General features: G+C 39.6%; 1 protein-coding gene across 2 annotated transcripts in view; it reads right to left on the bottom strand.

The window, feature by feature from the left end:
• Nucleotides 1-388: 388 nt before the first annotated feature.
• LOC118400076 (receptor-type tyrosine-protein phosphatase epsilon-like) overlaps nt 389-25,677 on the bottom strand; it is a 66,278-nt gene continuing 40,989 nt past the window's right edge. For both annotated transcript variants that reach the window (XM_035796496.2, XM_035796506.2), the window contains 16 exons: nt 15,349-15,485; nt 15,082-15,172; nt 14,857-14,933; nt 14,689-14,725; nt 14,383-14,480; nt 13,727-13,846; nt 13,053-13,216; nt 8,517-8,652; nt 8,272-8,421; nt 8,051-8,144; nt 7,729-7,805; nt 7,501-7,635; nt 5,954-6,079; nt 5,557-5,708; nt 3,085-3,220; nt 389-2,897 (listed from right to left, as the gene is read on the bottom strand). In XM_035796496.2, coding sequence (XP_035652389.2) covers nt 2,823-2,897; nt 3,085-3,220; nt 5,557-5,708; nt 5,954-6,079; nt 7,501-7,635; nt 7,729-7,805; nt 8,051-8,144; nt 8,272-8,421; nt 8,517-8,652; nt 13,053-13,216; nt 13,727-13,846; nt 14,383-14,480; nt 14,689-14,725; nt 14,857-14,933; nt 15,082-15,172; nt 15,349-15,485 — 1,805 coding nt within the window. In that variant the 3' untranslated portion in view covers nt 389-2,822. The remainder of the gene's footprint in view (nt 2,898-3,084; nt 3,221-5,556; nt 5,709-5,953; nt 6,080-7,500; nt 7,636-7,728; nt 7,806-8,050; nt 8,145-8,271; nt 8,422-8,516; nt 8,653-13,052; nt 13,217-13,726; nt 13,847-14,382; nt 14,481-14,688; nt 14,726-14,856; nt 14,934-15,081; nt 15,173-15,348; nt 15,486-25,677) is intronic.

Genomic DNA, 25,677 nt, shown 5'->3' with positions numbered 1-25,677 from the left:
GGACCTGCTTAGTGCATAAGCTTCAAACTGAATTTAATGGAAACAAACAGATACGTAATGTGTTAAGAGGTGACGTCAGTGTAGATATTATAAATAGGTAATGTTTGTAAACTAAATAATATATTTGTCTCAATAAAAAAAAACGTACTTTGATACAAGTGGCAGCTGGTGGGAGGAGCTATAGGATGACAGGCTCATTGTAATGGCTGAAATGGAATAAAAGGAACGGAGTCAAACATGTGTTTTCCATATGTTTGATACCGTTCCATTAGTTCCATTTCAACCATTACAATGAGCTCGTCCACCTATAGCTCCACCCATCAGCCTCCACTGTTTGATACACATGTTTTGTATTTTTTTTTACAAATATTCAGAAATGAATGGCAAATTAGTTTATTTTCATTGCATTTATTGCACTCAGAATAGAAAATTGTAAACTTTATACAGACTTATGATTGGGGTGGCAGGTAACCTAGTGGTTAGAGCTTTGGACTAGTAACCGAAAGGTTGCAAGATCAAATCCCTCTGACAAGGTAAAAAATATGTTGTTCTTCCCCTGAACAAGGCAGTTAACCCACTGTTCCTAGGCTGTCATTGAAAATAAGAATTTATTCTTAACTGACTTGCCTCGTTAAATTAAGGGAAAAAAAATAGAGGCTGTACAGGAACAAGATGATTGTGCACTACAGCAACCACTAGCCTTAATTTCATACTCAGTACATAAGACTGATTCTAAATGAAGACACAATCCTTATATCTTTACCTAATACAGTTTGCCATTTAGCTTACAGTTATTAGTACATACAGGTGGTCCTGAGAATCGAACCCACTACTATACTGGCGTTGCAAGTGCCATCTTCTACCAACAGAGCTACAGATAACCACTCCTTAGAGGTTATGAATGCATAAATGTACCTTTGGTATGAAAGGGATAGCCTAACAACACTTAACCAGGTAACCAAGTAATTCAAATTTGTATTAAATTACATTTATGATCATATACTGTGTATATATTTCACAGTACATGACAGTACATTGAAATTCCAGAAACTAGCATCCTGAAATTTGCTATTGTCAATAACCAGGTGGCAGGTAGCCGAACGTGTTGCCTAGCGGTCGGGCTAGTAACTGAATAACCACTGGCTCGAAATCCCTGAGGCAACTAGGTGACAAAACTGTCAAAGTGGCCTTGAGCAACACACTTCACCATAATTGCACCGTAAGTTGCTCTGTATAAGAGTGTCTGCTAAATGATACTAATAATCAAGTTAATTAGTGATTGATATGAGGGCACTATGACTGAACACTCCTTATCAAGAGGAAATTGATGGCCGTTTCTAAATTATACTTCAAGTTGAGAACTCTATAAACAGAATAAATAATATATTTTTGGTTATTATAAAAATTTCCCTTAACACCAATCACGTTTATTACAGAGATGAAGGCTGTTTTATTAACTATATGGAAACAGTAAAATGTATATTTTGTTGAAATCTAACTTCTTAATTTAGTCTTGAAAAACATAAAAACAGTCTGCTGGCTTAGCTATCTATGTCTACTTGAAGTTGAATTTTTTTCTTGATCAGAAAGGTTTTCCAATCTTTGTATGGCACTGCTTCATGCAAACGCTGAAATGTTAGGTCCAATATACTGTTGTTTTGAAAAGCATACACATACATACATACATACATACATACATACATACATACATACATACATACATACATACATACATACATAACCTTTAAAAAGTTATTACAACTGTATGTACAGTACCAGTCAAAAGTTTGGAGACACCTACTCATTCCAGGGTGTTTCTTTATTTGTACTATTTTCTACATTGTAGAATAATAGTGAAGACATCAACACTATTAAATAACACATATAGAATCATGTAGTAACCAAAAAAAGTGTTAAATAAACAAATCAAATTATGTTATATTTGAGATTTCCAAGAGTGTGCAAAGCTGTCATCAAGGCAAAGGGTGGTTGTAGAATCTCAAATATATTTTGATTTGATTAACACGATTCCATGTGTTATTTCATAGTTTTGATGTCTTCACTATTATTCCACAATGTAGAAATTAGCATAAATAAAGAAAAAAACAATACTGTTGATTAAAACAAATCATACACAGCAAATATTAAATGGCACTTAAGTCACTTGTAAGGTCAGTAATACAATGACAAACTCTTATGGCAGGTTGTGTATCTTCACAACAGCAGTTTTTTTTGTCCAATCTGTGGACTTCCACAGTATGTGCCATAGCTATTGTACAGACCACAGGCAATGAAAGGCAATCTCATGGTAATGTTTTTAACATACTCAAAATGTACATTAAATTCTACATTATATAAATAGATAAAGATTATATGCATAAGTTTATCAATATACACTGAGTGGACAAAACATTAAGGACACTTGCTCTTTCCATGACATAGACTGACCAGGTGCACCTCAATATCAGGAAGCTGTCCTTAATGTTTTATACACTCAGCGTATTTACATAACATAATAAACCCTTCATTCCCATTTTTGATCAAATGGTCTTAGGTTTTCAATTCAAAACGTTTGACATCCAAATACTGAGGACACAAAGCTAGTTGAAAAGTCCACGACTAAATATACATAATATTACATTTTCTTTTGGGCTGTTTTGAACGAGCTAACAAAAAAAACCAGACAGAGATACAAACAAATATATTACAATATGGAACAATAAGTTTAAGTACTGTGTTTAAGTGCAAAGCGTAAAAAGAGCGATCTAACAAAATGGTATATGCCTGTTGGAAAAATACATGGGTATATGTAGCAGATATTGTCATTTGAAATTGGCATAGTCTGAGAAAATGTCAACAAAATCTTGAACCACTCTGTAGCAGAAGTCATATTGTTCCTGAAACAACAAACAAAACACAAACATAAAATCACTGAAATGCATCATTGTCATTCTATTGAATATGTCACCTTTATACTGTATCTTTTAATGAATTTAGACTACCATCATGCATTAAGTCTCTATGATAGAAATTGTATCCAAACATTGCAAACAATGTGTTGATGCTACGATATGCAATACCTACCACAGTCTGAACCATGTGTGGTCTCTTCATGCGTAAACTCTTGACTGTCTGAAACACATCCAGTAGGCCCTCGGCTTTCACCCGCTCCAGAATATTACTCAGGGCGATGAATGTCCCAGTCCGACCCGCACCAGCACTGAGAAATAAACCCAGGACAGAATCGTCATTATCTACAGCATCGACTAACTACCATTAGAGGGTATTGAAATTATGTGCTTAGAACTGAATGTGAATCAAAGGAGTATACTACATTACATACACAGGGTTCTACCAGTTCACTGTCGTGCTGTTTGGGCTGCATTAAGCGCCAAAGCAATGCACTGATTTCACAACATTCAGGTAAGTTACACTACACGACTAAAAGTATGCGGACACCTCTTCGCCGAAGATCTCATTCCAAAATCATGGGCATTAATATGGAATCGGTCACCCCATTGCTGCTATAACAGTCTCAACTCTTCTGGGAAGGCTTTCCACTAGATGTTGGAACATTGCTGCGGGGACTTGCTTCCCGTTCAGGAGCATTAGTGAGGTCGGGCACTGATGTTGGGCGATTAAGCCTGGCTCGCAGTCGGAGTTCCAATACAACTCAAAGGTGTTTCATGGGGTTGAGGTCAGGGCTCATTGCAGGATCATTCAAGTTCTTCCACAGCGAGTGACAAACCTCACTTTATGCATGGGGACAATGGCATGCTGAAACAGGAAAGGGCCTTCCCCAAACTGTTGCCAAGGCCTAAGGGGCCAAGTCCGAACCATGAAACAGCCCCAGACCATTATTCCTCCTCCACCAAACTTTACAGTTGGAAAGGTGGCATCCTATGACGCTGGCACGTTGAAAGTCACTGAGCTCTTCAGTAAAGCCATTCTGCTGCCAATGTGAGTCTATGGAGCTTACATGGCGGGATGCTTGATTTTATATACCTGTCAGTAACGGGTGTGGTTGCAATAGCCAAATCCACAAATTTAGAGGTGTCCACATACACTATATATACAAAAGTATCTTGTTAGAGGTTGATAAGAGATATCTCTAATAGTAGAGCTCCTAGATCTACACCTTCCTAGTCTCCCATTTCCCTAGCAATAGGGCTATACTGCAAACCTAACAGCTTACAGTGGCGTCCTTTCCCATTTGTATTGAAAACAGTTAGTTGGAGAAAAGGTGACCTTTGACTAATAATCAGCCTCCCTTAAAGAGACACTAATCCAAACGGTAGCACTAATAAATCTGTTATCTCTCACTCTCTTTGGATTGAGTCAGTGCTTACAATGCTGGGGAGAGCGAGAGAGGAGAGAGGGCGATTGTAATGGGCAAGCACCCATTCCCAACGGATGAGAAAAAGCTTTAAAAAGCCCATCTTTAGACAGGCCCTGATGAAGGAATACGAGAGAGTGATGACACCATTTCCTGTCGTTAGCTCATTCTATCAGATTAGTCAAAGCGCGAGTCGTAGGAGATTTCACTTTGAGAGGTTTTAATTGACTGTGAATCAGTGGATTGGATCAATCCCAGTGGGCCGTGCTGCATGATAAGTACTTCACCTGGAGCTACGCATGTTCTGATCAGAGCTTTCACAGCAAGTCTTTCACACAAGTAGTAATAGAGAGTTGGCCTGTAGATCAGTCTACAAAGGCTAAATGTACCATTTATTGAAACTGACACGAACAAAATGGAAAAAAGTTATCTATATTCTTTAAAACATAATTTTGTGTTTGGTATGATCCAAATGTGTTTTTCACCCCCTAGATTCGATTGACGCAGTACATATATATATATATATATACCCATCAAAATCTGTCAGTTTTAAGCTATAGATATATTATTCTTTTTTTTGCATTGGATGTGTCTCAATCCACCGCATCTGCCAGTGCACTTCCACATCTTTGGTGAGAAGTAGTAGAGCTAGCACAAAAATGTCTGTAAAATCCAAATGGTTTGACCTACAAACTATTATGACCACTCTATGCTCTACGACCCCTGAAGGTAACCTGTACCAGTTTTAAAAAACAAGTGAAATATGATGGTAGTTGTGTCTACCCCAAAAAGGGGTTAAATGTGTAAAAAAAAAGAAATACATATACTTCACGAGGTTTTTTTTACATCTCCTAGATATACTATAGGAAAGATACTTTAAAACCTTGTTTTTTCATTATTTATTTTTTGACTGTCCTTTTTGCTATTTATGAATGCGTTATTCAATGCGTTTCTATGGGCTTTAGTAGTAAAGGCCAAAATCAATATTTTCTCAAATCATTTTGGGATATTATTATTTTTTTTACACCTAAAGGGGTCCTAAAATTCTAAATCCAATAACTAAATGATCCATAGAATAACCATCTGAAAAAAACAACATATGTCAGCTTTGCACCCCCCAGCCCCCCACACCCCTCAACGTCTTGCGCTCCACAGAATTAGAAGGGCAGTAGTAATGAGGCTACTAGATTTGGTGTGTGTGTACAGTACATGTACCTTACCTGCAATGTACTATGATAGGGTGGTTTCCAGACTGTTGTTGCTGTCTCTGCACTGAAGCAATGATGTCGATCATTCCCTTTCCCTCTGCTGGTATTCCGATCTCAGGCCAGCCGTGGAAATGAAAGTGTCGGACGTGCCTTGACTGTTTTTCCTGGCGATGGGAAACATGTGATTCATCATTACATACATTCGTATACCTGGTAACAATAAAGGTAAACCTAACATGAACTTAAACTAATTCACTTCAAGATAAGACACACATTTAGATAGCAGAATGCCATTGATTAGAGGACCAAACCCAGTGATCCTCAAGGACAAAAATAAAGATCAAAGAATATATTTAAAATACATCCATATCGGATAGCTCGCGTGCTTTTTTATGTAAAGGAAACTTACTGGTCCATATGTGAGCACCATGTCCTTCAGAGTGAAAGTGTCACATAGGGCATCCCCCTTCAACTCCAAAGTGTAGTCTTCAAATGTCGCAGTGCCCTCTGCTGGCCAGTACTGGAAACATTTGTCCTGGAGAAAGTGACAGATAAATATCAGGCAGGGGTGTCAAACAAAGCCCACAGGTGGGAAAAACAACCTACATCTATATTGAAATTACTAATAATAAATCGAAACTGTGTAGAAATTATAATGGTTGAAAATAAAATATAATGAAAATGGATCAACATTTATAGTCTCTCTGTTCAGCTTAATAAAAATTCCCGAAATTAAAGCTAGAGTCAGGCCACATTGAAAATACAGAAAAACGATGGATAGAAATGTCTTTGCTAATTTTGACGACAAGGAATGTTTGAGCGGACTTAGACCACTAAAGTGGTCACACGGGGCAAAATGTATTTGACACCCTGATGTAAGGCAATTCTACATGTACATTTCTGTAGAAGACTATAGAACATTTTAACCTCCCAAAAATTCAAAGATAAATAAATATGTTGTGTATCACTATTAGAGGCAGCTAACTAGCAACGTGCATGCCCAGCCCACCTGAGGATCTTTATTTCCTGTATATGAGGGGTGCAAAATCGACTTGTCACTTATCTCTCGTTGGATTGATTGCTTTCATTTGACACTGTTAGCTCTTTCCCACTCTTGCTTGTGCCATTTTCCCCCCATTAACTTTAAGACCTTGGAAACATTTGAAATTACCTGTTAAACACATTATAGTAATGGCTGAAATGGGCTCAATGGAATACAATGGTGTTGGAATACAATGAAAAAGTAAACATTTAATAAAGTTGACATTTTTACAAATTAGATGTGCTGAAATTAATAAAGCAATTACCGAATATGAACACTCGGATTATAGTGATACTGATCTCTCAAACAATGTAAAGCAGAGGTCTCCAACCTTTTCTAGCATGAGAGCTACTTCAAAAAAGATATATATGCTACAAAAAATATATATAATTCTAGCTTTTAAATAGGCACATTATTCCTTTCTCTCCCCTGCAACTCTTCCCCAGGTCCTTAACACACAAAAGAAAGTAGTGCACTATATTTTGTAAACAACCGTAAGGGGGGGGGGGCCCTATAAAATCATTTAAAAATATATTTTCCCAAATTATGTCTCCATTTTATTTTTCACTCTTAAAATTACAATTGTTCATAGAGAAACAACAAAATTGGATGTTCTGAGTCCATGTCAATTCTTAAATCACATCGACATGTTGGAGACCCCTGATGTAAAGTACGCATAGATAGGTGTAATCTACAGCCAAGCATTTTGTTTTTAAATCGCGGGGGTATACTTCTCTACACACTTATTAAATTATGCAAGGGAATGTGAGGAGGATCGTCATCCATTGTCCAACTGCAGCATTCATCAGAATTGTATTTTAAACCTTTTAAGCATTTTGTCGACTGCTGCTAAAATAACCGCTGTTATTTACTGATTAGGCTGTAGTTAGCGCTTGCCACAGTGGGATCCGTACCTGTTCCCTCTCCTTGAGTTCAGTGAGCATGACAATAGAGTGACACCTGTACTCCCACACCATCCTCCAGAAGTCCTCCACCGTGTGGGACAGAGGACCTTGGGTAGCGATGAAGTAGTCCTTCTGTCTGTAGCCCTGGAACAAAAAAAAAACCCCACTGTTCAGGTCATCATATACGTAAACGACAAACAGCTCTGGAGAAAGTTGAATGAGCTTCTAAATACTTACATCAATAAATGATGCATTGATGTAGTCCGTGAACTCTTGGCCCCTTTTCATTGACAATATAACCCGGTTGAAGTCATCTGTGGTAAAGCAAAAACCTTAACAACTTCATTTATTTTCAACAATAGTTCAACTACTTGTGTCGTTTGTGTCATTTAACTACAGTATATTAATTCCAAAAACTAAGACAACTTCAAAGGATTAGCTTGGCAAAGTTTAGGCCTAAAATGAATTCATATCAAGCATCAATACAGCACTAAGAGTTTGATGGTGGTAGCGTTGTAATGTAATATGGAACAGTTAAGAGTGTCAGAGTATTCCTTACATGGAATGATCTGAAGCACACGGTTCTTCTTCATGTTGGCAGGAAGGTTTCCGGTCCTCATGTTCTCCTTCATTATGCGTACATTGGTCAGTTTCTGAGGAGAGGACATGGAGTGAAATTAGGACTACTTAAGAGAGATGGCTACCCTCATTTGAATGTGGCTATAAATGTAAGACAATTTAGGAAAGCAGATATACAGTAAGTGTTTGACTGGCCCTTACCCTGAACTCTTCTTCTAGGCCTAGCCTTTCGAGGGGTGCTCTGGTATTGTGGAGCTTCTGCAGATGGCCTTCCAGAGAGGACACATCCAGCTCTGTGTCACCATATAGATAATACTCCAACAGAGCCTGATAGATGAATGAGTACTGCATCTGAAATACAGACAGAGTGGTGAGAGATGGGGTGAAAGAGTCATCTTTGCATGTTTGTACTGCAGGAATACATTGAAATGTCAGGAAACACTTACATCAGTCTGGACGAGTTGAGAGCGCTGCTCCCGTATTCTGGTCACAAACCCAAAGACATCCAGCCTCTGCTCTACATGCATCATGTCAATCATGGCGTCTATGACGATAAATGTTCCAGTCCTTCCTACACCAGCACTGAGGAAAGACAAGAGACAGGACAGAATAGCGAACCTTACATTGTCATAGAACTCTGAGGTAAGTTAGATGATTAAATTGAAAGATAATGCATTGTATTTCCATGGCTCAGTTAGCAACAGGAATCTTGATTGTGGTATGGCCTAAAATGTGCTAAATTGCAACATGTCCATAAGAAATATTCTAAAAAGCCACATGTCTACAAGCCAACAACATCCACAGTGTTTGAAGGGCCAGTCACACAGAGAGCAGTCTGGGATACCAGCACACGGTGTAGGAAACCAATCAATGAAGCCCATTCTGGAAGCAAAGCCCCAGGGCCAACACCTGCTTCAACAGTTGTTCCTGCTAGTGTCTAACTTTGGTGGTGTAGTCAGAGGCAACATGCCCATAGGGGAAGGTGCCCCCTCAGATTTGTTCTGTTTGAAAAAAATACTCATTCAAAATGTTGGACACATCTACTCAGATGTTTACTATTTTCTACATTGTAGAATCATTTGTTTTTCAACAGGACAATGACCAAACACACCTCCAGGCTGTGTAAGGGCTATTTGACCAAAAAGGAGAGCGATGGAGTGCTGCATCAGATAACCTGGCCTCCACAATCACCTGACCTCAACCCAATTGAGATGGCTTGGGATGCGTTGGACAGCAGAGTGAAGGAAAAGCAGCCAACAAGTGCTCAGCATATGTGCAAACTCCTTCAAGGCTGTTGGAAAAGCATTCCTCATGAAGCTGGTTGAGAGAATGCCAAGAGTGTGCAAAACTGTCATCAAGGTAAAGGGTGGCTACTTCGAAGAATCTCATATAAAAAAAATATTTTAATATGTTTTAACAATTTTTTGGTTACTACATTATTCCATATGTGGTATTTCATAGTTTAAGTCTTCACTATTATTCAACAAAGTAGAAAATCTTTCAAAGATAATTCGTAAAAGTCCAAATAACTTCACAGATCTTCATTGTAAAGGGTTTAAACACTGTTTCCCATGCTTGTTCAATGAACCATAAACAATTAATGAACATGCACCTGTGGAACGGTCATTAAGACACTAACAGCTTACAGACGGTAGGCAATAAAGGTCACAGTTATGAAAACTTAAGGCACTAAAGAGGCCTTTCTACTGACTCTGAAAAACACCAAAAGAAAGATGCCCAGGGTCCCTGCTCATCTGCGTGAAGGAGCCTTAGATATGCTGCAAGGAGGCATGAGGACTGCAGATGTGGCCAGGGCAATAAATTGCAATGTCAATACTGTGAGACACCTAAGACAGCGGTACTGGGAGACAGGACGGACAGTTGATAATCCTCACAGTGGCAGACCATGTGTAACACCTGCACAGCATCGGTACATCCGAAAATCACACCTCCCGGACAGGTACAGGATGGCAACAACAACTGTCCGAGTTACACCAGGAACGCACAATCCCTCCATCAGCGCTCAGACTGTCCGCAATAGGATGAGAGAGGCTGGACTGAGGGTTTGTAGGCCTGTTGTAAGGCAGGTCCTCACCAGACATCACCGGCAACAACGTCGCCTATGGGCACAAACTCACCGTCGCTGGACAAGACAGGACTGGCAAAAAGTGCTCTTCACTGACGAGTCGCGTTTTTGTCTCACCAGGGGTGATGGTCGGATTCACGTTTATCGTCGAAGGAATGAGCGTTACACTGAGGCCTGTACTCTGGAGAGGGATCGATTTGGAGGTGGAGGGCCCGTCATGGTATGGGGCGGTGTGTCACGGCATCATCGGACTGAGCTTGTTGTATTTGCAGGTAATCTCAACGCTGTGAATTACAGGGAAGACATCCTCCTCCTTACTGTGATACCCTTCCTGCAGGCACATCCTGAGCGGTTCAGCACTCAGCGGTCCCGTTCTGTGAATTTGTGTGGCCTAACACTCCATGGCTGAGTCATTGTTGCGTCTAGACATTTCCACTTCACAATAACAGCACTTACAGTTGACCGGGGCAGCTGTAGCAGGGCAGAAATTTGACGAACTATGATGGTGCCATGTTGAAAGTCAGATTTCTTCAGTACGGACCATTCTATGTCCAATGTCTGTATGGTGGTGTGCTAGTTTTTATACACCTGTAAGCAACAAGTGTGGCTGTAATAGCAGAATCCACTAATTTAAAGTGGTGTCAACATATTTTTGGCCATGTATAATTTTAGCCCCCCAAAAAAAAAAATATAGACACAGTTGAAGTTGGACGTTTACATGGGTTGGAATAATTAAAACTCATTTTTAAACCACTCCAAAATGTTCATGTTAACAAACTATAGTTTTGGCAAGTCGGTTAGGATATCTACTTTACGCATGACACAAGTAATTTTTCCAACAATTGTTTAAAGACAGATTATTTCACTGTATCACAATTCCAGTGGGTGGGAAGTTTACATACACTAAGTTGATTATGCCTTTTAACAGCTTGGAAAATTCCAGAAAATGAAGTCATGGCTTTAGAAGCTTCTGATAGGCTAATTGACATCATTTGAGTCAATTGGAGGTGTGTCCGGGGATGTATTTCAAGGCCAACCTTCAAACTCAATTCCTCTTTGCTTGGCATCATGGGAAAATCTAAAGAAATCATCCAAGACCTCAGACCTCAGTCTGGTATATCCTTGGGAGCAATTTCCAAACACATGAAGGTACCATGTTCATCTGCACAAACAATAGTATGCAAGTATAAACACCATGGGACCACACAGCCGTCATACCGCTCAGGAAGGAGACGTCTTCTGTCTCCTAGAGATGAACGTACTTTGGTCCGAAAAGTGTAAATCAATCCCAGAGCAACAGCAAAGGACATTGTGAAAATGCTGGAGGAAACAGGTACAAAAGTATCCATATCCACAGTAAAACGAGTCCTATATCGACATAACCTGAAAGGCCGCTCAGCAAGGAAGAAGCCACTGCTCCAAAACCGCCATAAAAAACCCAGACTACGGTTTGCAACTGCACATGGGTACAAAGATCGTATTTTTTGGAGAAATGTCCTCTGGTCTGATGAAACAAAAATAGAACTGTTTGGCCATAATGACCATCATTATGTTTGGAGGAAAAAGGGTGAAGCTTGCAAGCTGAAGAACACCATCCCAACCGTGAAGCACAGGGGTGGCAGCATCATGTTGTGGGGGTGCTTTGCTGCAGGAGGGACTGGTGCACTTCACAAAATAGATGGCATTGTGAGGAAAGAAGATTATGTGGATATATTGAAGCAACATCAAGACATCAGTCAGGAAGTTAATGCTTGGTCACAAATGGGTCTTCCAAATGGACAATGACCCCAAGCACACTTCCAAAGTTGTGGAAAAATGGCTTAAGGACAACAATGTCAAGGTATTGGAGTGGCCATCAGAAAGCCCTGACCTCAATCCCATAGAAAAAATGTGGGCAGAACTGAAAATATTTTGTCCGAGCAAGGAGGCCAACAAACCTGACTAAGTTACACCAGCTCCGTCAGGAGGAATGAGCCAAAATTCACCCACCTTATTGTGGGAAGCTTGTGGAAGGCTACCCGAAAGGTTTGACCCAAGTTAAACAATTTCAAGGCAATGCTTCCAAATACTAACTGAGTCTATGTAAACTTCTGAACCACTGGGAATGTGATGAAATAAATCCTTATCACTATTATTCTGACATTTCAAATTCTTAAAATAAAGTGGTGATCCTAACTGACCTAAGACAGGGCATTTTTACTAGGTTTAAATGTCAGGAATGAAAAACTGAGTTTAAATGTATTTTGCTAAGGTGTATGTAAACTTCTGACTTCAACTTTATATAGTAATATTACCAGCCAACCAGCAATTTTATGAAGTTGGCTTTATCTATCTTAGATAGGTTCCCAATCCACCAACTGCATAACTAGCTACCAATAAGTCATTTCAGGCTATCAAGTTAGAGTAGCGAGCTTGTCTAACTATCTTATCTGGCATGCCTGCTGGCAATGTGGGTAGACCTTTAAAAAACAAGCAAATCTAAATGTACTGTATAATAATCACATTCCTTTCAATCTTTTACCCAGAGTTAATCAAAAATATACATAGAATCAAGCAAAATGATTATGGCTCTAGATTGCAGGAAAATGCTTTTTCAGGTGTTTAAATACTGACCCCCCGCCATCCTCACGTACCGTGTGCCCCCTTAGATCAGTAATGATGCCCTTTTGTAAAGTAGTTTCATATGACATGACACAGGCATTGAAATTCCAGCCATACCAGTACTAAATAAAGGGAAGATGATTGGCATACTTTTTTAGTAAACGATTTTACATTGTAATCTCGTTAACTTATACAAATCATACAATTTATATTAACCACTATAGCCTTCATTTAGGTCAACCTGTAGATATGAATTTCCAGTTACAATCCCCAGTCTCCTCCCCTGGTTCAGTACCTGCAGTGCACCACGATGGGTCCTGCATAAGACGGGTTGACCGTCTTCACCTTCTTGAGGAACTTGAGCATGCCAATGGGGGAGAAGGGCACCCCAAAGTCTGGCCAGTTGGTGAAGTGGAGCTGGGTGACCAGGCAGGGGGCCCTGGGACCATCACTCCCCTGCTGTTTACAACAGGAAAACACATCAATCATTTAGATAATAAACTGCAAATTGTCACACTGATCTATTTCACCTGTCTGGTGCTTGTCTCCACCACCCTCCAGGTCTCGCTCATTTTCCCCATTATCCCCTGTGCATTTATACCTGTGATCTCTGTTTGTCTGTTGCCAGTTCATCTCGTCAAGCCTACCAGCATGGTTTTTCCCGTACTCCTGTTCTCTCTAGTCCCTGTTTCCTAGATCTTACGGTTTTGACCATTCTACCTGCCCTGACCCTGCCTGCCATTCTGTACATTACCGACTCTGCCCTGGATTACTGACCTCTGCTTTCCCTTGACCTGTCGTTTGCCAGCACCCTCTTTTGTAATAAACATCTATGAATCGAACTGTCTGCATCTGGGTCTTATCCTGAGTCCTGATAGTAAATACCTGGTCAGTCTCACACAGCAACATGTTTTATAAGTGAGGGATCATACGCAGGGTTGTCATGTAGGCACATACAATGACACTTACATATTGTACACAGAACTTGCGCATGGTGTAGTCCACCAGTACAGTAAAGTCCTCTGCTGCCACCCTCACATTCCCATACATCCAACAGCCCTGGTCTGGCCAGTACTGGTAACATTTGTCCTGAAGAGAGGTGAAATGGACATTCAGCAAAGCAAAAATTACAAAATAGACACCATTTGAATAGTTTCACCATTGTGAATGGCAGAGACTTTCATGGGGATTAATATTACTGACCAGGTGATAGAGTTGACAGAAGTGATAGTCTGTCAGTCAATAAGTTAATCACTCTGATGTTATAGACTATTAATGAGACTCTCAGACCAATTATAATCAAGCCTTGGGATGACATTATCAACAAATTGTTTAGTGCCGCTAAACCCTTTGTTTTGTTATTTATTGATCAGCCCCTTGAGGTTCAATGGAATGTGATGCCAAGTCATTTGGGGTGACATATTGTATGGATTGGGAATGTTAGGAAAGGGTCAAACCCATAACCTTGAGGTGTGAGAAGACAAGAAGGGGCCTAGCAAAAGGCCCTTTAGAACATCTAAGGATGTTGAACTGTCAAATCATTCCACAAGAGATCCCATTAGCAAATCTGAAGACCTGCTTATACAACCAGTAAAGAATATAAGGGATCAGTCAAAGTGAGAGACCTCTTTTCTCTCTTTCAGGTTAGTGAGCATCACTATAGTAGCAGTCTTCTGTTCCCAAACCATCCGCCAAAAGTCTGCCACAGTGTCGTGCATTGGGCCTATGGAAAAGAGAGAGTGACACGCTTACCACAGACGTAAGAAGACATACTGTTGATATACAGTAGGCCTAGTGTGCTGGAAAATGGCATATACTTACATAAAAGAGTTCATTGAAAAAAATGAATCCACTAGTAGTACAGTATTTTTACAATAAACATTTTTACAATAAACATTATTTTACAATAATGTTGCACGTATCTTATTTACCTTGAGCTGCAATGAATTTGTTCTTCTTTTTGTAACCCTGGTGAAAAAGAAAATGTGTTTTGGCAAGTTACAGTAGTTATTAGACCGTAATGAGAAAGGAAGTAACACTGGATGCATTGAAATGATTTATAATAGGATGGAATGAAATACATAGTAAATATAACTCACATCTATGTACGAGGCATTTATGTAGTCCGTACAAGAATAACCATCGATTTGAGTTAACAACACTCTGGAATGGTCATCTGTTGAAAATGTCAAAAGAGACAAAATTGTACTAGGAAAATAGGTATCCTGTTTAAATGATTTCATTACATGTTATAATTTTATTTGTATCTCTTAAGTGGGTTTAATGGTTACAAAATGTATTCCTATAACAATTCCATCACTCACATGGTAGGATGTTTGGATATCTGTTCTTGTCCCTGTTGATCACCCTGCTAGCCTCCTCAAAGGAGCTGTGCTGGTAGCCACAGGGCAGTGACTACACAGACACAACACAAACACAGGGGGTCAAACTATGAAGCCATTAATGTAACCCTCATACATGCAGCATAGTATGTACGTAACAACTATAAACTCTACATGACATTATTAGCATTAACAAATGAAGGTATCACACTACTGTGACTAGTATGTGTTGTATGAAAAGGAACCCACATTGAACTCCTCTCTGAAAAGCTTGCAGTCGTCTGCCGAGCATATCCGGAACTGGTCTTCTAGCGAGTCCAGGGGGATGGGGAAGTAACGCTTGGATGGAGATGGGGATCGTGGGAGGAGGACCACTGTCTGCTCTCCTGTGTAAAAAAATGAAATGTAAACATCAATGTTTTTACATTCAGTACAATAATTGTGATATAACTGAAATAATAGTTCTGCAATTCTCCTTTGAAAAGGGGAAAAAGTAGATGACCTAATAAATGTGATGAGGTGAACATAAGGAGGGTGACATCATACAGGGATTCATAAAAACAACTGACTGGGTCTTCAACTCTCACTCACACTTGCTAAACATTGTACTTTACATGTGAAAGTTACATTATAACGTACAATAACACACCTCACCATCGCAGGACAGATCATCCCTCCCTCCCCCTTACATGGAATCCAAACCGGCTGCGTGCGTGCACCATTGTGCATAAATGTATTGTCAAACGCGATCACGACACACAGGTTCAAATATCAAAACAAACTCAACCAATTATATGAATTTAGGGATAGGTCGAAAAGCATTAAACATGTATGGCAATTTAGCTAGCTTGCTGTTGCTAGTTAATTTGTCCTGGGATATAACCATTGAGTTATTTTATCTGAAATGCACAAGGTCCTCTACTCCTCCAATTCATCCACACATAGAATGGTAAACCGAGTCGTTTCTAGTCATCTCTCCTCCTTCCAGGCTTTTTCTTCTCTTGACTTTATATTACGATTGACAACTTTCATAAATTACATGCATTACCGCCACCTACCTATTTTGTCTTTCAATCCCCCACGTGGGTAAAACCAATGAGGAGATGGCACGTGGGTACCTGCTTCTATAAACCAATGAGGACAGGGGAAAGACAGGACTTGCAGCGCGATCTGCGTCAGAAATAGAACTGACATCTATTTTAGTTCGTGGCAACTCAGACGCTCGTTGGCGTGCGCGAGCAGTGTGGGTGCAATAATTGAATAATATAGATGTAAAAAAATATTTTTCTCCTTATCTCAAATAACTGTAGTCCCTTAACCCCACCCGCACCCTCAGCTAGACAGCCCCAGCCTCTGGAATGCCCTTCCGGGCCACCTGAAGGCACCACAGACTCTGGGCTCCATTAAAATGGGCCTAAATACCTTTCTCTTTAGGAAGACTTTCTGCTGATAGCTTGCTTTATATATATATATATATTTTACATAAAACACAAGGTAGGGGTAACATCAAAGTATTAGAACTTGAAGGACAAACAATACAGCATCAAGACACTATCAAACATGTATCAGTCTTTCCGCAACAGAACCTTTCTTGTGTGTGAGGGTGCGTGGTAGTGATATAAAATATGTCATAGTTTCCTTTTTCATGATCACAATCTTGTGAAACCCGAACCCTCCAAGGCCCCCCCACAGTTCTCCAATAGCTGTCCCTCAACCATTCGAGACTCCTCCTGCAGTCCTCCCCCCCGGAATAAAAAAAATCCATAAATTACTAAATGAAGTAACGACAAAAAAGGAAAAGACAGAAGGAAACAGAAAACAATGCAAAACACAACAACTATAATAACAATACATTTAAAACAAAGGACATCAAGGACAACTGAAATCATAACAGCAATGCCTACTTTATATGGTTGTGTGCATGTCTGGCACTTTTACATGTATGTGTGTGTGTTCTTGTATGTGTTTATTTGAATGAGAGTGTGTATATGCATGTGTACAAACACCTGCATGGCATCAGCATCAGCCTCAGGCAAACCAGCATTAATTGTAAAAACATTGCCACTTAGTGTCATTCAAATGTACTTTTATTATGTTTTATTTGGACTTTTTTCCCCCTTTATCCTTTGACCATCATTCCCTCTCTCACACAGCAACTCCACTCCCACTTGTCTCCAATTTCACATACCAACCCTCAGCCTCCCCAGCTCATCCCATCTATCTCTGCTGGCCACCCATTTCGTGTTTCTATGCAACACACATCTTTCAACTATGCTATGATGTATAACATACAATTTCAATCTATCTAATCGAATAGAATCTACAAATTGCATGTTGAAGATAAATACTTTTACTAATAGTATTAGTATATTAGTAATTGACTGACCCGTTCTCTCCAGATCACCTAATAGTACTATTTCTAGGGTCAATTTTAGATCAATGCTATGCATTTTCAGCCATTCCTGAACCTGAGACCAGAAAAAGGCTACCTAAGGGCAATACCAAAATAAATGGTCTATTGATTCTGTATCCTCACAACAAAATCTGCAGAGCTTCAATGATTTTATGCCTCAAATATTCAACATTTTGTTGGTGGCAAGAATTCTATAATAATTTTAGCTTAAAAGCACGACGTCTATAATCTTGCATTGTTTTATATACCAACTCATACACCCTGTAGCATGGAATCGGTACATCAAAGATCTCTTCCCAACTATTTTGCAATCAGTATGGCACAGTTGTCAACATCCTGGTCCTCAAATGAAACTGATATACTTTCCTATTTATGCTATTTTTATTCCTCCACCAGTTTTGATCCTTTATATTGGGCAGACCAGCTCCCTACCTCCTCCTGCCTCCATTATTGGGGCAAAGCTGTAATCAATTGGTTGTACTCTTGGATTGAGCAGACCTTCCCATACAGTTCTGATAACTCCATGAAGGAGATAACTCTACCATTACAATATAATTTAAGAACAAAATACCCTCTTCAAACATCTTTCCAATAAATACAGGTATTTTATCAACGAGCACATTTGAGTTCAGCCATAATATTTGTTCTATCTTTTCAGGGGGATCAAATTGAAATTGTAGCCAGATCTGCAATGCTTGTTTGAAAAAGACAGATACCGTAATTGCTGGACTATTAAGCGCACCTGAATAGAAACCGCACCCACTGAATTATTAAAAAATATGTATTTTGTACATAAATAAGCCGCACATGTCTATAAGCCGCAGGTGCCTACCGGTACATTGAAACAAATTAACTTTACACAGCCTTTAAACGAAACACCGCTTGTAACAAAAATAAAACAGTAGCCTACCGAGAAAGTCAATGGTCACCATCTTCCTCCTCCTGTGCACTGAAACCACTGAAGTCATCTCCTTCGGTGTCGGAGTTGAATAGCCTCAGAATTGCTTCATCCGATGTTGGATTGCTGCCCTCTTCAACACGCAGCAGTCCAGCCTTTCGAAACCCGTTGATGATAGTGGATTTTTTGACAATGCTCCATGCTGTCAGCAGCTCTATTTCCTTATCCAACAGCCAGATCGATCGCCTTCAACTTGAAAGCTGCATCATATCCTGGTTGCAGGATCTTGTCTATTTTTTTTACAAGTATTCTATTGAAATTCATTGTGGAGAGCTTATTTATATATTTGTGATATGAATCCCGAGTATGTCTACTTCACCATCAGTCCATTTTATAGGTAAGCTGCAAGGTTATTTTTTAAGGATCCAATACGTAATATTGTACACTAATCATAATTAGGTTTTCATCCAGAGAGTACAGAAAAGTTATCTAGATCTTTAACCAGTTGGATATAGGGGGGGCTGTTTTAATTTTTGGATGAAAAACATTCCCGTTTTTAAACAAGATATTTTGTCACGAAAAGATGCTCGACTATGCATATAATTGACAGCTTTGGAAAGAAAACTGTCGTTTCCAAAACGGCAAAGATATTGTCTGTGAGTGCCACAGAACTGATGTTACAGGCGAAACCCAGATAAAAGTCCAATCAGGAAGTGCCGCATTTTTTGAAACCGCCTCATCCCAATGACTCCTTATATGGCTGTTAAGGAGCTAGGAGTAAGCTTACGTTTTCCACGTTCTCCCCAAGGTGTCTGCAGCATTGTGCCGTCTTTTTAGGCATTTCCATTGGAGAATGGCTGTAAGAGACCATATAGGGCGAGTGGAAGCATGGTGTCTACCGGAGAAAACCTTGCTTAAAATACTGAGGTAGACATTTTTCCAATAATTTCTTATCAGAAACCAACTGCCTCCATGGATATATTATCGATAACATATGTTAAAAACACCTTGAGGATGGATCCTAAACAAGGTTTGCCGTGTTTGTCGATATTATGGAGCAAAGTTTGAAAAAAGTTTGCCGTTATAGTTGAAGTATTTTCGGTCGATTTCTCAGCCAAGCAGGACGAACAAACGTGACGTTTTTCGCCTACAAATATATTATTTTTGGAAAAAAGGAACATTTGCTATCGAACTGAGAGTCTCCTGAGTGAAAGCATCTGAAGTTCTTCAAAGGTAAATGATTTCATTTGGTTGCTTTTCTTATTTTTGTGAAAATGTTGCCTGCTGCCAGCACAGCCTAACATAGCATTATGCCATGCTAAACTTACACAAATGCTTGTCTAGGGTTGGCTGTAACGCATGTTTTGAAAATCTGAGATGACAGTGTTGTTAACAAAAGGCTAAGCTTGTGTTTCAATATATTTATTTCATTTCATTTGAGATTTTCATGAATAGGAAACGTTGCGTTATGGTAATGCACTTGAGGCTATGATTATGCTCCCGGATTGCTCGTCGCTAGAGGTTAACGAGACATTGCAGGGATCTAGCTTGTGGACTTAACATAAAACGTGAGTCATCGGCATACATGGACACCTTCGTTGTTAAGCCTTGGATTTCTAATCCTCTAATGTTGTTATTGGATCTGATTTTTATAGCTAGCATTTTGATGGCCATAACGATATGGTGACTGCGGACACCCTTTTTTAACTCCTCTTGACAATTCAAAACTCTGAGAAGTAGCCGTTTACCATTTTACACCTCGGGTTGCTATACATTACTTTTACCCATTTTATAAGAGAATCACCGAAATTGAAAAAAATCCAGGCATTTTTAAATAAAATTCAGTCTTACTTTATCAAATGCCATTTCAAAATCCGCTATAAATACCATTCCTGGCTTCTTATATGTTTCATGATGTTCTATTATTTCTAGTAGTTGTCGTATATTATCTCCAATGTATCGCCCATGTAAAATAACTGTCTGATCAGGATGAACAATACCTTGTAAAACCCTTTTAATTCTGAGTGCTATGCATTTAACAGTATTTTTGCATCACAACATTGAAGTGTAAGTGGCCTCCAGTTTTTTTTTTAGATAGACCGGGTCTTTATATGCCATCTGGGTCTTGTTTTAATAATAGAGAAATCAGACCTACCTGACAGACTACCATTTCTTTAGGAGTAGTTAAAGCAAATCTAACAATGGAGCTTTTAGTATATACTAAATTACTTGGCATACCAGTAGAGGTATATCATCAAGCCCTGGGGTTTTTCCAGACTGAAAGGATTTTATAGCCTCAAAAAGTTATTCCTCTGTAATTTGGCCTTCGCACTGATCTTTGGATACATTTGTTCATTTTCCATTTTTTATATTATTTGGAAAGAATTCCTTACCGTAATCCTCATTCAGTGGGAGAGGATGAGACGGAAAAGAGAACATCTACCTAAAATAATTAGCTTCCTCTTAAAATATAATTTGGAGAATCATAGATGACTCAGTCTTCAGTAACGAGTTTCTGCAAATTATTTTTGTTAGCGTTCCTGTATTGGAGATTCAGGAATAATTTTGTTAATCTCTCTCCACATTCCATCCAGTTTGGTATATTTTTGTAATAGATTACATTAGATCGTTCTTGAATAAGTTGTACTGTACTATTACTATTATTACTAATCCTGTACTATTATTTCATGGATTTCCCTTGTTAGTCTTGTTTCTTTAGCCAGAAACTGCTTTTATTATTGATGAATATCGAATTGAATGACCCCTGAAGTTACATTTAAAAGGTATCCCAAACAATAAGATGATTTTCTGAACCTATATTATACTGGAAGAATTCAGTTATACATGATTTTGTCTCAGTTAAAAATAAGTTGTCCTCCAGTAAACTTTGATTACATTTCCAATATCCCTGTTCACGTGGAAAATCAAATCTATAAGAGTTGTGTGAATGCCAATTAGATGATGATCCGATCGCATTCTGTCTCCTATTAAAACATTTTAAATCTTTGATGCAAGAGAGAAAGAGACAAGACGACTAGCTTGATTAAGTCTCCTCCATGTAGACCTTACTAGGTCAGTGTTTATTAGTCTCCAAATATCCACTATTTCTAATGTGTCCATAAGCCTGTAAGTTCAATAAATTGGTATAAATGTTTTCGAAGAAGTGTGGATCATCCGGATTTGGACCATATAGAGTAATGAGCCAAATCTCTTTTTTTGTCCACTTTCATATTCAAAGGGATCCACCTTCCTTACAAATCATTCCTGATTATTTGGACATTCAGATTTAAATGTCTGTTAATTAATATCATCACACCCATTGAGTTCCTTTGTCCATGACAGAAAACTCTCACCACCCCAATCCTTTTTCCACGCAACTTCATCTAAGGATGAATAGTGAGTTTCCTGTAAACAGTACATGTTATATTCCTTTTCTTATAGCCATGTAAAGACTGATCTTTTTTTATAATCTGCCAAATCATTACAATTATAACTAGCTATACGTATTTCACCCCTTACCATAAGGGGTGAAGGAAATTCCTTCCGGCGCCGACAGAGATGGCCGCCTCGCTGCGCGTTCCTAGGAAACTATGCAGTTGTTTTTTTTACGTTTTATTTCTTACATTAGTAACCCAGGTCATCTTAGGTTTCATTACATACAGTCGAGAAGAACTACTGAATATAAGAGCAGCGTCAACTCACCATCAGTATGACCAGGTATATGACTTTTGCGAAGCGGATCCTGTGTTCTGCCTTTCACCCAGGGCAATGGAATGGATCCCAGCCGGCGACCCAAAAAACCACTTCGTAAAAGAGGGAAACGTAGCGGTCTTCTGGTCAGACTCCGGAGACGGGCTCATCGTGCACCACTCCCCAGTATACTTCTCACCAATGTCCAGTCTCTTGACAACAAGGTTGATGAAATCCGAACAAGGGTAGCATTCCAGAGGGACATCTGAGACTAACGTTCTTTTCTTCACGGAAACATGGCTCACTGGAGAGACGCTATCGGAGTCGGTGCAGCCAGCTGGTTTCTCCACGCATCGCACCGACAAAAACAAACATCTTTCTGGTAAGAAGAGGGGCGGGGGCGTATGCCTTATGGCTAACGAGACGTGGTGTGGTCACAAAAGCATACAGGAACTCAAGTCCTTCTGTTCACCTGATTTAGAATTCCTCACAATCAAATGTCGACCGCATTATCTACCAAGGGAATTCTCTTCGATTATAATCACAGCCGTATATATATTCCCCCCCAAGCAGACACATCGATGGCTCTGAACAAACTTTATTTGACTCTTTGCAAACTGGAATCCATACATCCTGAGGCAGCATTCATTGTAGCTGGGGATTTTAACAAGGCTAATCTGAAAACAAGACTCCCTAAATTGTATCAGCATATCGATTGCGCAAAACCTTGGATCACTGCTATTCTAACTTCTGCCACGCATATAAGGCCCTGCCCCTCCCTCCTTTCGGAAAATCTGACCACAACTCCATTTTGTTGATCCCTGCCTACAGACAGAAACTAAAACAAGAAGCTCCCACACTGAGGTCTGTTCAACGCTGGTCCGACCAATCTGATTCCACACTCCAAGACTGCTTCCATCACGTGGACTGGAATATGTTTCGTATTGCGTCAGACAACAACATTGACGAATACGCTGATTCGGTGTGCGAGTTCATTAGAACGTGCGTTGAAGATGTCGTTCCCATAGCAACTATTAAAACATTCCCAAACCAGAAACCGTGGATTGATGGCAGCATTCGGGTGAAACTGAAAGCGCGAACCACTGCTTTTAAATCAGGGCAAGGTGACCAGAAATATGACAGAATACAAACAGTGTAGCTATTCCCTCCACCCTGGGTCTCGACCCCGCCCTGTGCAACTGGGTACTGGACTTCCTGACGGGCCGGCCCCAGGTGGTGAGGGTAGGCAACAACATCTCAACCCCGCTGATCCTCAACACTGGGTCCCCACAAGGGTGCGTTCTGAGCCCTCTCCTGTACTCCCTGTTCACCCACGACTGCGTGGCCACGCACGCCTCCAACTCAATCATCTAGTTTGCGGACGACACAACAGTGGTAGGCTTGATAACCAACAACGACGAGACGGCCTACAGGGAAGAGGTGAGGGCCCTCGGAGCGTGGTGTCAGGAAAATAACCTCACACTCAACGTCAACAAAACTAAGGAGATGATTGTGGACTTCAGGAAACAGCAGAGGGAACACCCCCTATCCACATCGATGGAACAGTAGTGGAGAGGGTAGCAAGTTTTAAGTTCCTCGGCATACACATCACAGACAAACTGAATTGGTCCACCCACACAGACAGCATTGTGAAGAAGGCGCAGCAGCGCCTCTTCATCCTCAGGAGGCTGAAGAAATTCAGCTTGTCACCAAAAGCACTCAAACTTCTACAGATGCACAATCGAGAGCATCCTGGCAGGCTGTATCACTGCCTAGTACGGCAATTGCTCCGCCCACAACCGTAAGGCTCTCCAGAGGGTAGTGAGGTCTGCACAACGCATCACCGGGGGCAAACTACCTGCCCTCCAGGACACCTACACCATCCGATGTTACAGGAAGGCCATAAAGATCATCAAGGACAACAACCACCCGAGCCACTGCCTGTTCACCCCGCTATCATCCAGAAGGAGAGGTCAGTACAGGTGCATCAAAGCTGGGACCGAGAGACTGAAAAACAGCTTCTATCTCAAGGCCATACAGACCGTTAAACAGCCACCACTAACATTGAGTGGCTGCTGCCAACACACTGACTCAACTCCAGCCACTTTAATAATGGGAATTGATGGGAAATTATGTCAAATATATCACTAGCCACTTTAAACAATGCTACCTAATATGTTTACATACCCTACATTATTAATCTCATATGTATACGTATATACTGTACTCTATCATCTACTGCATCTTTATGTAATACATGTATCACTAGCCGATTTAACTATGCCGCTTTGTTTACATACTCATCTCATATGTATATACTGTACTCGATACCATCTACTGCATCTTGCCTATGCCGCTCTGTACCATCACTCATTCATATATCTTTATGTACATATTATTTTTCCCCTTACACTTGTGTGTATAAGACAGTAGTTTTTGAATTGTTAGTTAGATTACTTGTGTGTTATTACTGCATTGTCGGAACTAGAAGCACAAGCATTTCGCTACACTCGCATTAACATCTGCTAACCATGTGTATGTGACAAACAACATTTGATTTGCTTTTGATTTGATAACTAGATAATATTCAGGCTAAATTGACCATAATTAGTGCTTGTAAAGTTACTGACATCAGATGTATTATGAACGTCAAAACTAGAGCTTTCAAATGTCTGATATTTAGAATTCAAGAAATAGGTTCTAGAAATATTTGTTTTATTCCCTTGCCTGTGAGCCAATGCCACAGATGTTAGAAAATTGAGACAAATTATGTGTGTAACAAATCTGAGTAGGTTGATGTGTATGATATTGGCTATGATATAATGTGTGTGTATGATGTCTCTATAAGAGTAAGACTGTTATGTCCAAATAAATAATAACTCTGCCAATTTGCATGTTTGAGTGACTGTGTGTTATGTAGTGCGTATAGCCTTAATATTAATCATTGTAATCCATATCGTATCACACTCATAGTTGCATCATAATTACCTTTAACATAATTGAACACATCCCAGCATTTCCATAGCAATTGACATTTCACATGATCATGAAAGAGACCTTGCATTACTATAGAGATTGCTTCAGCACATGACAAATGTATTCCGTACAATATGTTACTATTCCCCAATTTTTATATCTTCCCCTTGCTTGTTGTAAACATATATAAACTTGTGTACAAATACATAAAAAAGATAGACAAACAATAAACACATTAAATTATAAAACAATATGACAATAGAGAGAGAGAGAAGAGAAGAGAGAGAGAGAGCTGTGCTCCTTAGTGTACTTGTTGTCCCTTGTAGCATCAGCTGTGTTCTTTGTGTCAGTTGACCTGTTTAGTTGTGTTCATTATTTGCTATTTGGTTTCTTTAATATTGTATTTTATGCACTTTGAGAGTGTACAATGAAGTGCTTTACAAATGTAATAAATTATAATGATTAATTACAAGGTTAGAAAGTTACACAATGAATTTTGCTTCAACTGCATGTGGTAAGGTAGACAGTGAATCTTTTTATAATTTTCTACCATTTTAGATGTGTTAATTCGTCTTGACAGATCTCAATAACAGAATATGCC

The sequence above is a fragment of the Oncorhynchus keta genome, chromosome 2 (assembly GCF_023373465.1).
Source record: "Oncorhynchus keta strain PuntledgeMale-10-30-2019 chromosome 2, Oket_V2, whole genome shotgun sequence".
In the NCBI taxonomy this organism is placed as follows: domain Eukaryota; kingdom Metazoa; phylum Chordata; class Actinopteri; order Salmoniformes; family Salmonidae; genus Oncorhynchus; species Oncorhynchus keta.
This window is presented reverse-complemented; position numbering and strand designations above follow the sequence as displayed.